Source organism: Marmota marmota, unplaced genomic scaffold (assembly GCF_001458135.2).
Source record: "Marmota marmota marmota unplaced genomic scaffold, marMar, whole genome shotgun sequence".
Taxonomy (NCBI): domain Eukaryota; kingdom Metazoa; phylum Chordata; class Mammalia; order Rodentia; family Sciuridae; genus Marmota; species Marmota marmota.
Window position 1 is genome coordinate 4707664 of NW_026000026.1, and position 14186 is coordinate 4721849.

At 56.8% G+C, this 14186-nt stretch overlaps 1 protein-coding gene across 1 annotated transcript in view; it reads right to left on the reverse strand.

Annotated features, from left to right (window-relative positions):
* Nucleotides 1-14186, reverse strand: part of Cdh22 (cadherin 22) — a gene marked incomplete at its 5' end in the record, with an annotated part of 63579 nt that overhangs the window by 803 nt on the left and 48590 nt on the right. Inside the window, 4 exon segments of the mRNA XM_048811933.1 lie at nt 4-204; nt 2791-3042; nt 8770-8887; nt 9002-9123. Coding sequence (XP_048667890.1) covers nt 4-204; nt 2791-3042; nt 8770-8887; nt 9002-9123 — 693 coding nt within the window.

Here is a 14186-nt window from a genome sequence, read left to right on the forward strand (position 1 = left end):
CACCGCCGCCGCCCGCGTCGCCGCCCTTGAGCTCGCCGAAGTCGTAGAGGCTGCGCAGCGCCGACATGTCGTAGGCCTCCGTGTCCTGCTCGCCGCCGCCCTCGTCGTTGTATTTGATGACGTTGTCCCGCATGTCCTCGTCTTCGTCTGGGCTCAGGTGGCTCTTGTGGTGGCGCCTGAGGGTGAGGATCAGCAGCACCAGCACTGTGGGATGCAGAGGGCGCAGAGTGAGGGTCTCGGGGCATTAGGGGACCCCCCCAACCCCACCACTCAGAGGAGCAGGGGACTCCTCATCTTGCCAATTTCCTAGATTGCTGTTCAGAAAACACCTTTCTTAACAGCCAGACCGGAGCTGCCTGGAGAGGTGGGGAGCTACCCCCTCAGGAGGTGGGCAAGGTGGGGCTAGATCAGCATTGGTGATGAGGTGGCCGACCAGTGTGAAGGGTTTTCATGGGTGTTGAGGTCTGGATCCAGCCTCTGAGGTCTCCATCCTCAACTCGATACATACTCCCTGTCTCTAGATGCTGGGGCTGCCGAGGAGCCAGCTGAAAGACAGACTGAGCTTTGGGGAAAGATGTCCTTGACCCTGATCTCTCCTTCACCCTTGACCTCCTTGGTTCACTCCAGAACTCCTGTGGTCTCCTCAGACTTCCAGGCCAGGTTTAGTGCCTTCACTTCTGAGCTCCCCTGGGAAGGGGTGCCTCCATCTGTCCTGCTCTTCTTAAAGTGTGGCCTCTGGGCCAGCAGCAGCAGCAGCCCCCGGGGAACTTGTTAGAAATGCAAATCCTCAGGTCCCATCCTAGGTCTGCCAGGTGGGGCCCACACTCTGTTTCTACAAGGTCTCTGGGTGAGGAAGAGGCAGCTTCTTCGCTGTCATAGAGCAGATTTGCTGGGTTCACATGTCTGTCTCCCGGGTGGGGAAATGCGCAGCCTAGATATTCTCAAGGACCTGGAAATGTCGCCCTAGCTTGGTGCCCCATGTGCAGAAAACACATGAAGCATGCTCCTTGCTGAGGGAAAGAATGAAGGAAAGGATAATTGAATGGACACCTGGGTGAGCGAAAGGGTGAGGGGGTGAATGAATTGGCACCCGTCTTGGCTTCCAGGACTCACTTTCTCCCCCCCCTCACCTCCCTGAAGGCTCATTCTCAATTGTCTAAGCAGCTTTCTCCTTCTTCCCCGACCCCTTCACATTAGAAGTCCCAGGACTCCACCTCCCTCTCCTGACGCTCTCCTCCAGTCTCATGGCTTTAAATTCCATTTAGAAACTGACAACTCCTATATCTCAGGCTCCAGCCTGAAACGCTCCCTTGGAATCTAGATTGTGCATCCAATTTCCTGCTCAACATGTCCTCTAGGTTGACCAAGAGACTCACTCTCAAACTTACATGACCAAAGTGGAAATAATAATCTTTCCCCCTTCCCCAGCCTCAGTATCTCCCATCTTGGTAATGGCAACCTCCGACTTTTCAGTTACTCAGGGCTTTTAAAAATCTCTTTTGTTCACTGATGAATCCAGCGCCTCACTGGGTGGATACATAAGTAAATGACAGTGGGCGGGTGAATGGATGCATGGATGGACAGACATATGCTGGGGACTGTGCCAGGGATTAGACTCTTCTTGCTGTTCCAGACAGTTCCAGCCAGGCCAGTGGCCAGAGCCGGCTGCTGGGGCCATTGGGCAGGCTACTGGCTTACCACCTAACAAGGTAGCTTGTGACTGGGAATGGCCCAGAAGGAGGGCAGGAGGGGAGGAAGGTGTCAGGAGAGAAATGGGAAAGATGGATGGACAGCTTTCGGAGCTGGAGGCCCGATCTGCAGAGGGGGATGCCCGCGAGAGCAGATGGTGGGGATTGCGGGAGGCGGGCGACAGATGTGCCAGGCTTGATCAGCGATTCCGCCCGTCACCTTTAGAGCACGGATGTGCACTTTCTTCGTTTGTGGGCAATTAGGCAGAAATTTGTTTGCACTGCCTCGGAAAATGAAACCGCTGTAAAGTGCACCCGCTGGAAAAGGGTTCGGAGCTCCGGCTGGGGCGGGGGTGGCGGGGCCTGCGGAGAGGCGGAGCCCGGACTGTGCCGGGCGGCGCGGGCCTTCAGAGGATGCGCAGCGCGGGCTGGGGGCCGCCGGCAGCTTCCCGGGTCAGCCCAGCTGCGGCAGGACTGGGGCATCAGTGCTCACCTGGGATGGGAGCCCGAGGGCCGCTTGTATCCCATTTAGCTCCTGAAACTTGACCTCTTCTCAGGGACACTTTGGGGCTCAATGGCTGCTGATGGGACTGGTACCAGACTGGTACCCGCTCCACAACGTCTTAAGATCCTGCCCCAGGATCCCAAAGCTTTGCTCCCGGTTTAAAGTCACAGCAGGAGGTGGAGTCAGAGGAGGGGCTCAGGTGAGAAGGTCGCCCACCCTCCCCCAGCCACTCAGCTGGGAGCCTCGGTCTCCTGGTCTTCATGGCAGGACCATGTGCCTGGCCCCGCAGTTGTGCCTCGTCTTTATGGAGAATTAAGGATTACAGACCCCGAGGAAGACATGCCTGTTTTCTAAACCGTGGGAGAACTCGGGCTGTGGGAGGTGGCCTGCGGGACTCCATCCCAGGCGGGGACCACTCTGGGGCGTGTGGGGCTGCTCTGTACCCAGGGGACCTCCGCTGGGCGCTGCGAGCTCATCTTTGAGATCATCCGGGCCACCTCCATGTAGGGGAAACTGGCCCATAGGGCTAGTTGGGCAGGAAACCCAGGGACTCAGGCCGGGGCCAATCAGAGGGCGGGAGGCTCCCGGTGGACTCACCGACCAGGATGAGGACACAGACCAAGAGAGCGATGAGGGCGCCGGGGCTGAGGGAGGCAGCCATGACAAAGGCCGTGGTGTTGCAGGACTGGATGGCACCAGAGCTGTCGCAGCCACAGATGCGGATGGTGAGCGTGCCCGTGCTGCTCAGCGTGGGCGGCCCGCTGTCCACCACGAGGATGGGCAGGAAGAACACGTCCTGCTCCTGCCGGTTGAAGCCCACGTGCTGAGTGTGCACCGCGGCTGTGTTGTCTGCGGCGGAAGAAGAGGGCGGCGTGACTCGGGCTGGGGTGAACCCCCACCCTGCCACCTCCTGATTCACCTTGGGATTTGACTCTCTGTGCTCCAACAGCTGCCACCCACGTGACTCATGGGTCTGTTCTCCAGTCTCCCCAGTTCTGCCCCTGCTGCCCAGAGATCCCGTCCTGAGCCACTCAGCCCACAGTGCTGTCCTTAGCTGTCCCCAGATTCTATTCCCAGCTGCCTCGGGATGCTGTTTTCAGCTCTTCTAAGATTTTGTTCCATGCTGTGCCAAGGTACTGTCCCCAGCTATTCCAAGATTCTGTCCCCGGCTGGGCCAAGGTCCTCACCCCAGCTATGTTTAAAAAAAAAAAAAAAAAAAGTCTCTCCTCATTCTCTCAACAGCCTGCTTTTGTTCTGGGTCCCACTCCAGCTGCCCCATATTCTCCGACCCTAGGAGTCCTGTGACCCTTCTGTCATGGTTTACTGGGCCCTGACAAGTCCAGGGTCATCAGAGAGAACTGGGAGTGCTGGCTGGCGTCTGCCTTTGGTTGAGGAACCTTTCTGTCCTTCACGCCAGTCAAGAGTCCTGGAACCCCCCACTCAGGGCTCTCTCATGAAGAGGTCGAGCCCATAAAGCTCAGGGGGACCCTAGAGCACAGGCCTCTTTATGCAGATCTTTCCTTTCTACGCGGGCAGCAGGAGAGGACCATGTGTGATCTGGCACAGATGGTGCTCACTGCATGGCTTCAGCCTGTTGCTGGGGAAGCCAGGCGGGGCTTGGGGAGGCGCGGCTAGTCTTGGAGCAAAGGCTAGATGACAGGTAGCACCTACTTCCTCCACTCCTCCTGCCCCTCCACGCCCGGCCTGTGTGGTTCAGTTGCCCTGACCCTCTTAGTTCTGCACATCATGGTGATCTGGAGGGCTGGGAGCCCAGCTGGCCACTGCCCCACCATTCATAGCCAACTTCACTAAAGAAGGTCCTCCGGCCTCTTCCCACCCTCCCAGTCATTGGGCTGGATCTTCAACCTGAGATTTGGGGCAGCCTGGCTCCCTCTCCAGCTTTGTGGCTCCTGATCATCCAGGTCAGCCTATCCTTGTATGGAGAAGAAGAGTGAGACCCCCCCAAAGGGTCTATTTGGAAAGGAAACCTAGGACCTCAGGGTGGGGACCAATCCCTTCCCCAGTAGCCCCTCCCTGGATGACCCCCCAGTTCAGTGCTCCAGACCTGACCTTCTTTATCATGAACATAATACAGGAAGGACTGGCTTGTAACCTTGGGAATATCCAGGAAGTGACCAGATGTCCAGATGAGATAAGTTTGTAGTAAGTTGAAGGCTGCCCATGAGGTGATGGGCACAGAAATATCCACAATATTATTTTACAACTTTTACACACATTTGAGTATTTCCACGCACATATTAAAATAGAACTCAGAATGTATCGTTCACCAGCTTTGGAAATTTAGCTGGACCTTTGGACCTTGGTGTCCTCATTGTAAACTGAGAAAAAGGGCATCACGCGTGAAGATTAAATGTCATAATTCACGCATAACCCTTAGAGCAGTCCCCGGCATCGAGGAATTCTCCATAAATGCTGGTCAACATTTTTCCCAGCTTGCCCGTTTTCCCCAGGCTGCAGCCTGCGCCCTGCGCCCTGCCCTGCCCTGCCCTGCCCTGCCTGGCCTCCCCGAGCTCCTCCCAGGGTTCCTGCTGTCTGCCGCACCCCCTCCACCTTCTTGCCCAGGCAGATTGCTCATCCATCACACTCCAGCTAAATGTCACCTCCTTTCTGTGGCCTCTTTTCTCTGCTTCCTGGGAAGGAAGGATTTATGCCCCCTCCCCGCTCTGACAATGCAGATGCCATGCACCGTTCTGTGGCAGTGTTGTCACCTTGTATTAAGCTAGCGAGTGCCCCCTCTCTGCTACCTGGCCAGCTGGGACCTGGCACTGAGCCAGTCTTGAGGAACGACACTTGAAGAAAGCACAGCTCTTGGGCTAACTGTGGTTGTGTGCCCGCTCCTCAAGCTTTGGCTTGGACTCTGGCCCTTCTGTCAAGGAGTGAGTCACCCCAGCTGTGGAGACATCACCTTTGACTGGGGAAGAAGGAGCTCAAGGGCAAGTAGAGGAAGGAAGGAACAGAGAGGACTCTTTGCCCTGACTGGATGCTTTTTATGCATCAGGACAGTGTGGGGACTTTAAGTACATAGCAATGTTGAATCTCATGAGCAAGACCCAGGGCTTTATTTTCCTTTTATATGTGTGGAAATGGAGGTTCAAAGAGAAGTGACTCATTTGAATTAATCTAGTGAAATCATCCATCCACCCACCAGTGCATTCATCCATTCATTCATTGATCCATCCATCCCTCCACTAGTATATCCATCCATCCATTCATCATTCATCCATTCGTCCATTCACCTGTCCATCTGTCCATCCATCCACCCACCAGTACATCCATCCATCCATCCATCCATCCACCCACCCACCTGTACATCCATCCATCCATCCATCCATCCACCCACCTGTACACCCATCCATTCATTCATCAATCCATCCATCCCTCCACTAGTATATCCATCCATCCATTCATCATTCATCCATTCATCCCTCCACCTGTACATCCATCCATCTATCCATTCGCCCATTCCTCCATCTGTCCATCCATCCATTCATCCTTCCACCTGTACATCCATCCATCCATCCATTCATCCATCCACCTGTACATCCATCCATCCATTCATTCATCCACCTGTACATCCATCCATCTATCCATTCATCCATCCACCTGTACATCCATCCATTCATCCATCCATCCTTTCACCTGTACATCCATCTATCCATCCAGCCACCTGTCCATCCAGCCACCTGTACATCCATCCATCCATCCACCCATCCTTCATTCTCCATCCTCACCCATCCATCATCCATCATCCCTCCATCTTCTACCTACCCATCCATCTACCTGTCTTCCATCCTTCCTTCCCTCTTCCCGTCCTCCTTCCCTTCCTCCCTCTCTTCCAACAGATCTTAATTAACCACTATGGCCAGGCGTTATGCTACTCACTGTGGGAAAACAACACCGAGCTAAATGACCTGCAGTCCTGGATTGGAGCTCTCGCTCTAATGGGAGAGATGAATGCTAATCAAACAAATGCACACTTTGGTCTACAGTTACAAACATGGCGAGTGCTGTGGGGGACAAGGGCAGGAAGAGCACATGCCAGAGGACTTGACCAGCCTGGGAGGTCGGGCTGAGCCTCTGAAAGAAGGAACACAGTTCCTGAGTCCTGAGCAACGAGTTCAGGGAAAGGGAAGAGCCCAGGCACAGCCAGGAGGGTGGAAGAAACATAAAATGCCCAAGGAACAGTCCTTTGTGGCTGCAGAAGTGGGGGTGACCACTAGAGTGGGCTCAGCGGAGGCTGGGGGGAGGCAGGAGCACATCACAGACAGTTTGGAGGCTGACTTTGGTAAGGAATTTGGATATATTTTAAAAAACAAGAGGCCATTGATTGGAGGATTTTAAGCAAATAAGTGACCTAGTGACATCGTCCATTCATTCAACAGCAAATATGCATTGAACACACTCCTATGTCAAGACTCTCTTAGCCCCAGGGGAACCCAGCAATTACTAAACAGACATGGTTCCCTTCTGGGCAAGGAAGCTTATGATCTTACGTTCCAGAATGGGCGTGGAAGAGCAGTCAGGAAGGCTGCGTGTTTTGGGTGAGATAATTGCGGTAGTGGAGGAACTGGGTAGACAGATTTGAGAAATGAGTGTCTGGCGCTGGCTCAGTCTCAAATTGCCAAGCAGGAACAGAGATGTTCATCTCTCAGGTTGCTGTCTTTGGCCATGCAAACATATGTTCAGAGAGCTCTGGTCCCACTACTCCTCTACCCCGCAGAAGGGATTCCCCGCACGTCATCTCTGAACTCATCAAGCTACCCTCCTGGGCAGCAGCTGGTTTCTGCTGGGGAAGCCCCTGGCCACCCCAGACCCTACCCAACCCTTCTAGGTGGGATATGCGCCCGGCCCTGCATCCATCCATCTGGCCTGACATACATCAGTGTCAATCCCTGGCTGCAAAAGCAATATTTATAAATCACGTTTCCAAACTGGCTACAAATTTGTACAGAGAAACAGATGGGTTGGGGTAGCCGTTTGTCACCTAGGATATTTATGCAGGGAGGAGGAGGGGCTTGCTTGGCACGCTGCAGAGAGGGCCTCAGGGACCGGAGGGAGAGACCTTCGTGGCTGCTCCGACCTCAGCATGCTGTCCCTGGGACTTACTCCAGGTGGTCACACAGGGAGAAAGCTCTGGAAGTCACAAGTCAAACAGCAGCCAGGACACAACCCCAGGTCCCTGGTGTCGGAAAGAAGTGTGAACTTGGGGACAGGGTACCTGCGTCTCTTGGGCCAGCTTAGAATACACTGGAGAGCGGGTAGGCTGCGCTGTACGTGGTGAGAACATTGAAATACTCCCAGAAAGGTTTAAAGGCCTTGTGCTCTGAGTCCCTGCAGCCCTTCCTGCTGCCTCAGCCTGTCCCCCAGGTGTCCTCTGATCTTTAACACCTTCAAGCCACTAAGGGGTTAGTGCCCGGCACAGAGGGGCTCCGGGGCCCTGCCCGGGATGGGGTTAGGGTTTTTCTGGTTATCTGAGCTGCTAGCCTGGGTGTTAAATATTCCTACTATGGTTCCTGGGAATACAGAGGGGCCTGGCTTCAGAGGCCATCAAAGTCTCTCCCTTTGTGGGCTGGGGTGTAAAGGCCTTGGGGTCAACGGCAGACTGTTCCAGGGCGAGACACAACAAATGTGAGCTGTCCCCCAGCACCTCTCTGAGTCCCTTTCCTCAGGGTCCTGCCTCTCGCCCACTCTGGTGCAGCAGGTCCCCTTCCATCCCAACCCTGCTCCCACCTCAGGGCCTCTGCAGACTGCCTCTTCCACCTGGGTGGTTCTTGGTCATTATTAGCCCCTGTTTACAGATGATGAACTGCGGTTCAGAGATGGCCAGACACTTGCCAGGGCTGCACAGGGAGCGGGGACCCAGGGCCCCCTGCACTGGCGCCTGCCTCCCCCTGGGTCCGTCCCTTAGGGTTGAACAACTTCCTGAGGTGCTCTGGGATGGAGGCTCACTGAGGCCTCCGCTCAGGAGGGAGGACCGTGGGCTTCGGGCTGTGAGCTGGGGCAGGAAACACCTGTGTCTGAGGCAGCTGTGGCCTTGAGCCCTGCTCACCACTGGCTCCCTGGAGGGCATGGGCAGACCCTTTCTCTCTTAGAGTCTCAGTTTTACCACCTGAAAAATAGGAGAGGGGCTGGAAAGCCACCCTCCAGGGGATGACAATGGCGTGGGGACGCCGAGGGCCATGGGGATGCTGAGGGCGTGGGGCAGGCAAAGCACTTCTGAGGCACTGCCTGAGGACAGCCTGTGTGACCCCTTCCACCTTCACTTATGGCAGGAGGTCCCCACTCTGTCCTTGCCACGTGCCCTCTCTGGATCTTTCCACTGTCCACTCTCTACCCTTGGATGTCCCCTCCCTCTGCCAACCCCTCTGCTCCTTCTTGATGGCTTGGCCAGTGGGTTTGGGAACATCCCAGCTGGGCCCGGTTTTTCTGTGACCTTAGACCCAACGTGGGTCCCTTGGGTGTCTCAGTCCCTCTATCTATAAGAAGGGAAGAGGGTGGGGAGGCCAGGCCTGCCCTGGGTGCACCCTGGGGTTGGGTGGCTCACAGGCCACTCACCTTGGATGTCCAGCAGAGAGAAGTGGGGGTTGCTGGGAGCCTCGGGCACCAGGCGGAAGTAGAAGCGGTGCCCGCCCTGGGGCTCGTCTCTGTCCACCACACTGATGGTCTGGATGAGCTGGAGGGCAGGGGGGGCAGGGGCCAGTGACGGGGCTGAGGCCACTCTGGGCCAGGCTGGAGGGTGCCCTGGCCTTTCCTGGCAGCAGCCCCGTCCCCAGCCCCTCAGGGGTACCTGGCCTGGCTTGGCGTCTTCGCACACGGCTGCCTCGTAGGGCGTGGCCAGCTCTGGGGGGTTGTCATTCACATCCAGGATTCGGATCCTCAGGGACGCCCGGGAGAGCTGAGCATGATTGTCTGCAACGAGAGCAGACAAGGAGGAAGGCAGGGGCGTCCCGCGTGAGGGCTGGGGGACAACAGCAGGACAAGGTCTGCCACCAGGACCAGGGGGCAGTGGAGTCGCACAGAGTGCTGGGTTGACCACGCGCATTAGAGGACCAGGACTGGGGACTTCTGGGCTCGTGATCCCCGTCTCCATCCCCACCGCCATGAGAATCATCATGGCTGCAAACAGCCAACCCCAGGACCACCACTGCCATCCTCACCACCATTCCTGACACCATCCCTGCCTTGGACTCTGTCCTCACTGCCCCTCCCAGCGTGAGTCAGCGGCTCCGCCCACCCAGGGCTCCCTAACCCTAACCCTAACTCCGCCCACCCAGGGCTCCGCCCACCCAGGGAACCCTAACCCAGGGAACCCTAACCCAGGGCTCCGCCCACCCAGGGCTCCGCCGCCACCGCCACTCTGTTACCGTCGCCGTTGCTGTCCCCACCACGGCCATCAGCTGGGATGGGCACCCTCAGCACTGGACCTGCTCTCGTCACCCCCCATCAGAAGAACACGACCACCTTTATCACCACTCCACCAGCAGCATCCCCCCGTGGCCACCCGACATCACGACCACCGTCCTCACCCACACCGTCTCCGCAGTGACCACCACCGTGTCGAGCCACACTGTTACTCCCTTACCCTCGCCACAATCGCCCGCGTCACCACCACGTCACCCCCGACCCAGCAACACCATCGTGGCCACTCCTGCCTCCAACCCACCACCCAGAGCTCGCGGGATGCACCGGGAGCGTCCACAGCCGTCACTTCATCTGTCGGTGCAGAAATCCTACGTTTGTGTCTCCACATTGCAAAGAGGAGACGAAAACACGGGACGTTAAAGGACGGGTCAGCTGCCGGCGGGACTCTCAGGCCTCTGATCCTGAAAGGCCACACCGGGCTAAGGAGGCGGATTCTGCCAGCAGAGGCAACTGGGATGTGCGCGAGGTCAAGGCCCCAGTCTTATCTACCTCCGGGTCCTGTCGCAGGACCCAGCATGGTTCAGCAGAGCAGGTTGAACAGAAGAATAAACCCTGGAAGGACAGAGACTGAAGGAGGCTGGATTCCAGGGGTGACTGAGACCCTGACCCAGGGTTTGATCTTGGGCAAGGCTCTGTCCTCTTTGATATCAGTTTCCACACATGGGAAGTGAACAGGCTACAGTGATGAAGAGCAGGGACTTGAGACTGGTGGTTCTGATCCCCACCCTGCCATTTAGTAGCTGTGTGATCTGAGACAGGTCACTTGACTTCTCTGTGCCTTAGCTTCTCACCTGCAAAACAGGTCTCATAGCAACAGGTTGGCTAGGAGAGAGATTGCCTTAATGTTTGTGAAACACATAAAACTGTAACAAAGAACAACCAGAAAGCAAGTGCTACATAAGTATTTGTTAAATAAACAAACAAACAACCTCAAAGTGACTTTAGGTGGGAGTGCTTCACCCGCGGGCTGTCTGAGCAGCATTCTCATGCTGTCCCCTTCTGTCCTGCCCCTGCCCTGGGCCTCTGAGTGCCCGCTGTACCTGATCCTCAGCTGTCCAACCCTGTGACTGTCACTTACCTGTTCCACCTGCCACTGACCTCGGGGGCATGGGGAAATGGCACCCCACTTCCCAGCGGCAGCTTGGATGACAGGGTCTCAGGCTGGGCGGGTCGGGAGCTATTTGGGTGGCAGCCTTTGGAACCCTCAGCAGCCAGGCGCCCCTGAGCTCTGGGTCAGGGGACTGGTTGGCTGCTGCCTCCTCTGAACTCGGGGCTGCTGGATGCCGCTGCAGCTGCTCGTGTGTTGATAAAGGAGAAACGGAGGCGGGCGGCGGCCTCCTGGGGGCTGGGGAGGGGGGCGTCCCCCATTAGCTCAGAAATTCCCGACCCCTCTCTGCAGCTCCCCTCCGCCTGGGGCACCTTATCTCCTCGGCTCACCCAGATCTGCCTCCGCTCCAGCGATCAGAGGGGCCCCTCCAGGGCTGAGAGGTGGCAGTCGTGACGGGGAGGCTGGGCCAGCGTTATTTTTGAGAGCGTGTGTTGCCAGAGAACCCCCACAGACAGATGGGGTGCCTCCTGGAGGCTGGGGAGAGGAGGGCGAGGCCCACAGCCAGGAACCCGGGCTGCGGCCCAGCTGGGGTGGGGGTGGGAGCCGCGGGGCCTGAGTGGCCTTCCTGGGCATCCCCCTGCAGTGGGTGCAGCAGCGGGCGGGGAGCCTGGGTCCTACGAGCCACGCAGAAGGGAGATGGCCGGGCAGCCGAGTGCTCAGTAGGCCCCTCGCCCAGGAGACCCCAGGACTGACAGCTGCTGCGGGTCGGGCCACGGCCTCTCCTGCCTCCTTTTTTAAGATATATTTTTAGCTGTACATGGACACTATGCCTTTATTTGTTTGTTTTTCGGTGGTGCTGAGGATGGAACCCAGGGCCTCACTCCGGCCAGGCAAGCGAGCCACCACCCCAGCCGCTCCAATGACCTTTTAAAAAATGCCACAGGTCACCTCTTGGGAAAGCCCTGGCCGTGTTGGCATGAGTGAGGGCCTCAGATCCACAGGGTGGACCCTGAGTGAGCTGGGCCTTGACGCTGCTGCGGCTGCCGCCTCGAGCTTGTCCTGGGGAACTGGGCTGGCCCAGACCCAGGGCTTTCAGCCACCCCCGTGCCCCTGACATGGGGGCAGCGGTCCTCGGGTGGCTGTACATAAGAAGCACCTGAGAGCCTTTCACACATGCCAGCAGGGTGCTTGGCCACCGGTGTGGTTTCAATAGTTCCCCAGGGAAATCAAGGATGGCCAACAAGTGACCAAGGGTGACCGGCAGGTCACCTCTGACTGGCTTCTCCCAACCCCCCATTACAGTTAGTGTTTGATAATAATTTCTGTGTCCATCATCTTACAAATTTGTGTTGTTAACAAAGAATCCACCAGTTGCCCACCCTTGACCACCGTGCAGGATTTGCCAATTTATAGCACCTTATGGGTGACCTTGAGTGAGTCTCAAAACACCCCCGAGGGGGGATTGTTAAACCCATTTTGTTGATGAGGAAACTGAGGCCCAGTGAGGGGTGGGAATTTCCCCCAAGTCAGGTGAGTCTGCCTTAGGCCCAGGGTCGGTCCCGAGTCTTCCGATTCTAAGTGTTTGGTCCAGATATAATGGACCCGGCTCTCCTGCCTGAGTTTCGTCCATTCAATGGCAGCTACTGCTCAGACCCAGCAGCTGACCTCACCCAATGCCCAGCGGCAGGTGCCCCTCCAGGGACTTGGTCCCCCACAGCCTCCCCCCTTGGCATCTCAGTTCAGCTGACTGACATGCAAATTAGTTTAATTATTTCTTCTTCTAAAATAAATTATATTTTGCAGTAGCTGCAATATGTTGTGTCAGGCAAAATTACATTCAATATTTTTAAACTAATTGATGCAGCCTCGAGGAAGGCTGATTGACAGCCCGGAGCCGAGCAGGCCTGCAGCCTTAACCGATTCCTAAATTAAAATTAAACGTGCTCTGGCCCGGTGCGTCCTCCGTGAGCTGGCTCACCACGAATCTGGGGAGGTGGCAGGTGGAGCCCTGGGGGCCCAAGGGGACCAAGGAGGTTAGGCAGCTGTGTGGGTACCTCAGAGGAGACCAAGCTCAGGGCAGGAGCCCGGCCAGGCCACGTGACGGGTCGCATTCCTCCCTGGGCACAGAGTTCAGCGGATACAGCTTGGAGTGGGCCATTTGGAACTGAGGCTTGTGGTTTGTGCTGACAACTGTGGATTAAGAGCCTCCTTGGTACCAAGGACACAGCATGAGCAAGAACAACACAGCCTCTTGGTCTAGTGGCCGAGACAGACGCTACTCCTAGTATGACAAGAGCTGAGAGAAAAGGGTTGGGGGCTCTGAAAGCAGCAGGCAGGAAGTCCTTCCTGATGGGGTGCAGAGGTGCTGTCCTGGAGTAAGAGAGACTTCTGATGCCATCTGGCTGGGAAGGAACCAGGCAAAGGTGATGGGAAAGGGAAGATGTTCTATGGAGTAGGATCGGCCCGTGCAAAGACCCTGGGGTGGGATGGGAGGCTGCAGATCTCTTCCAAGGACGCTCCTGTCCCTGGCCGTCACTCACCTGGCATCTGGACCAAACTGAGTGTGAGGGTGTTGGAAGACGGTGGGAAGGAAGAGGGGACCAGGAGGAATGTGCTCCTTCCCCGATGGACAGCAGCCAGCATGTCCAGGGGCTGTTCTGCCCCATTTTGTCCTGTCAGCTCCATGGAGGGAGGGACTAATATCATTGCTGTCTTAAGGAGGAGGAAATGGGCAGAACTGTGAAGTGACTCTCTTGCAGGAAACAAGTGACACCTGGGAATTGAACACGGCTTGGGTCCAAGGGGTGGGGGGCTTTGGACCACCAGAGGGTACTGCCTTTCTTAACGTCTTCAGCTGCCAGAACTTTCTGGCCTTCAAGACCCCAAACAAATGTCCTGCCTCCTCCAAGAAGCTCTCCTTGACTGCCCTCAGCCCTGGCACTCAGAGGATGCCAGGTTGGGCATGCCCCAAGGCCCATGGATTGCCCTGCCGTTGGCTCCCTGACCTCATCCCTCTCCCTTCCCCAGGGTCCCATTTCCCCTCGCCACCCCCCACACAGCACGTCCCTGCCTCACGTCACTCCATAGCGGTCCCCCAGCATCCTCTGTGTCCCTACGTAACTTGCTTCTCCTCATCCTTCTCTCTGTCAGCAGAACATCTGTCCCTATTGTTTCCTGCTGTATGCACGGCACACAGTAGGTGCTTAATAAAGATGCTCTGAGTAAGTGCACTGCCTGAGTGTCCCTGTCTGTGCCCCATGCTCCAAGAGGGATGCTGGGGAGGGGACCGGAGAGAGGAAGGCCTTCCCGATGGACAGCTTCCCCGGGGGCTACACCCCTCGGGGACCTTCCATCCTCTGGCTCCTCTCTCGGGACCAGAGTCTTCTCATCCAAACAAGTGGAGGTGGACGTTGTGGTCTGCCTTGGCTATCACAGAGAAAGAGATGCCCAGAGAGAAGAAAGAGGGGGGGTGGGTGCGGGCGGCAGGGGGAGAGGCAGGAGG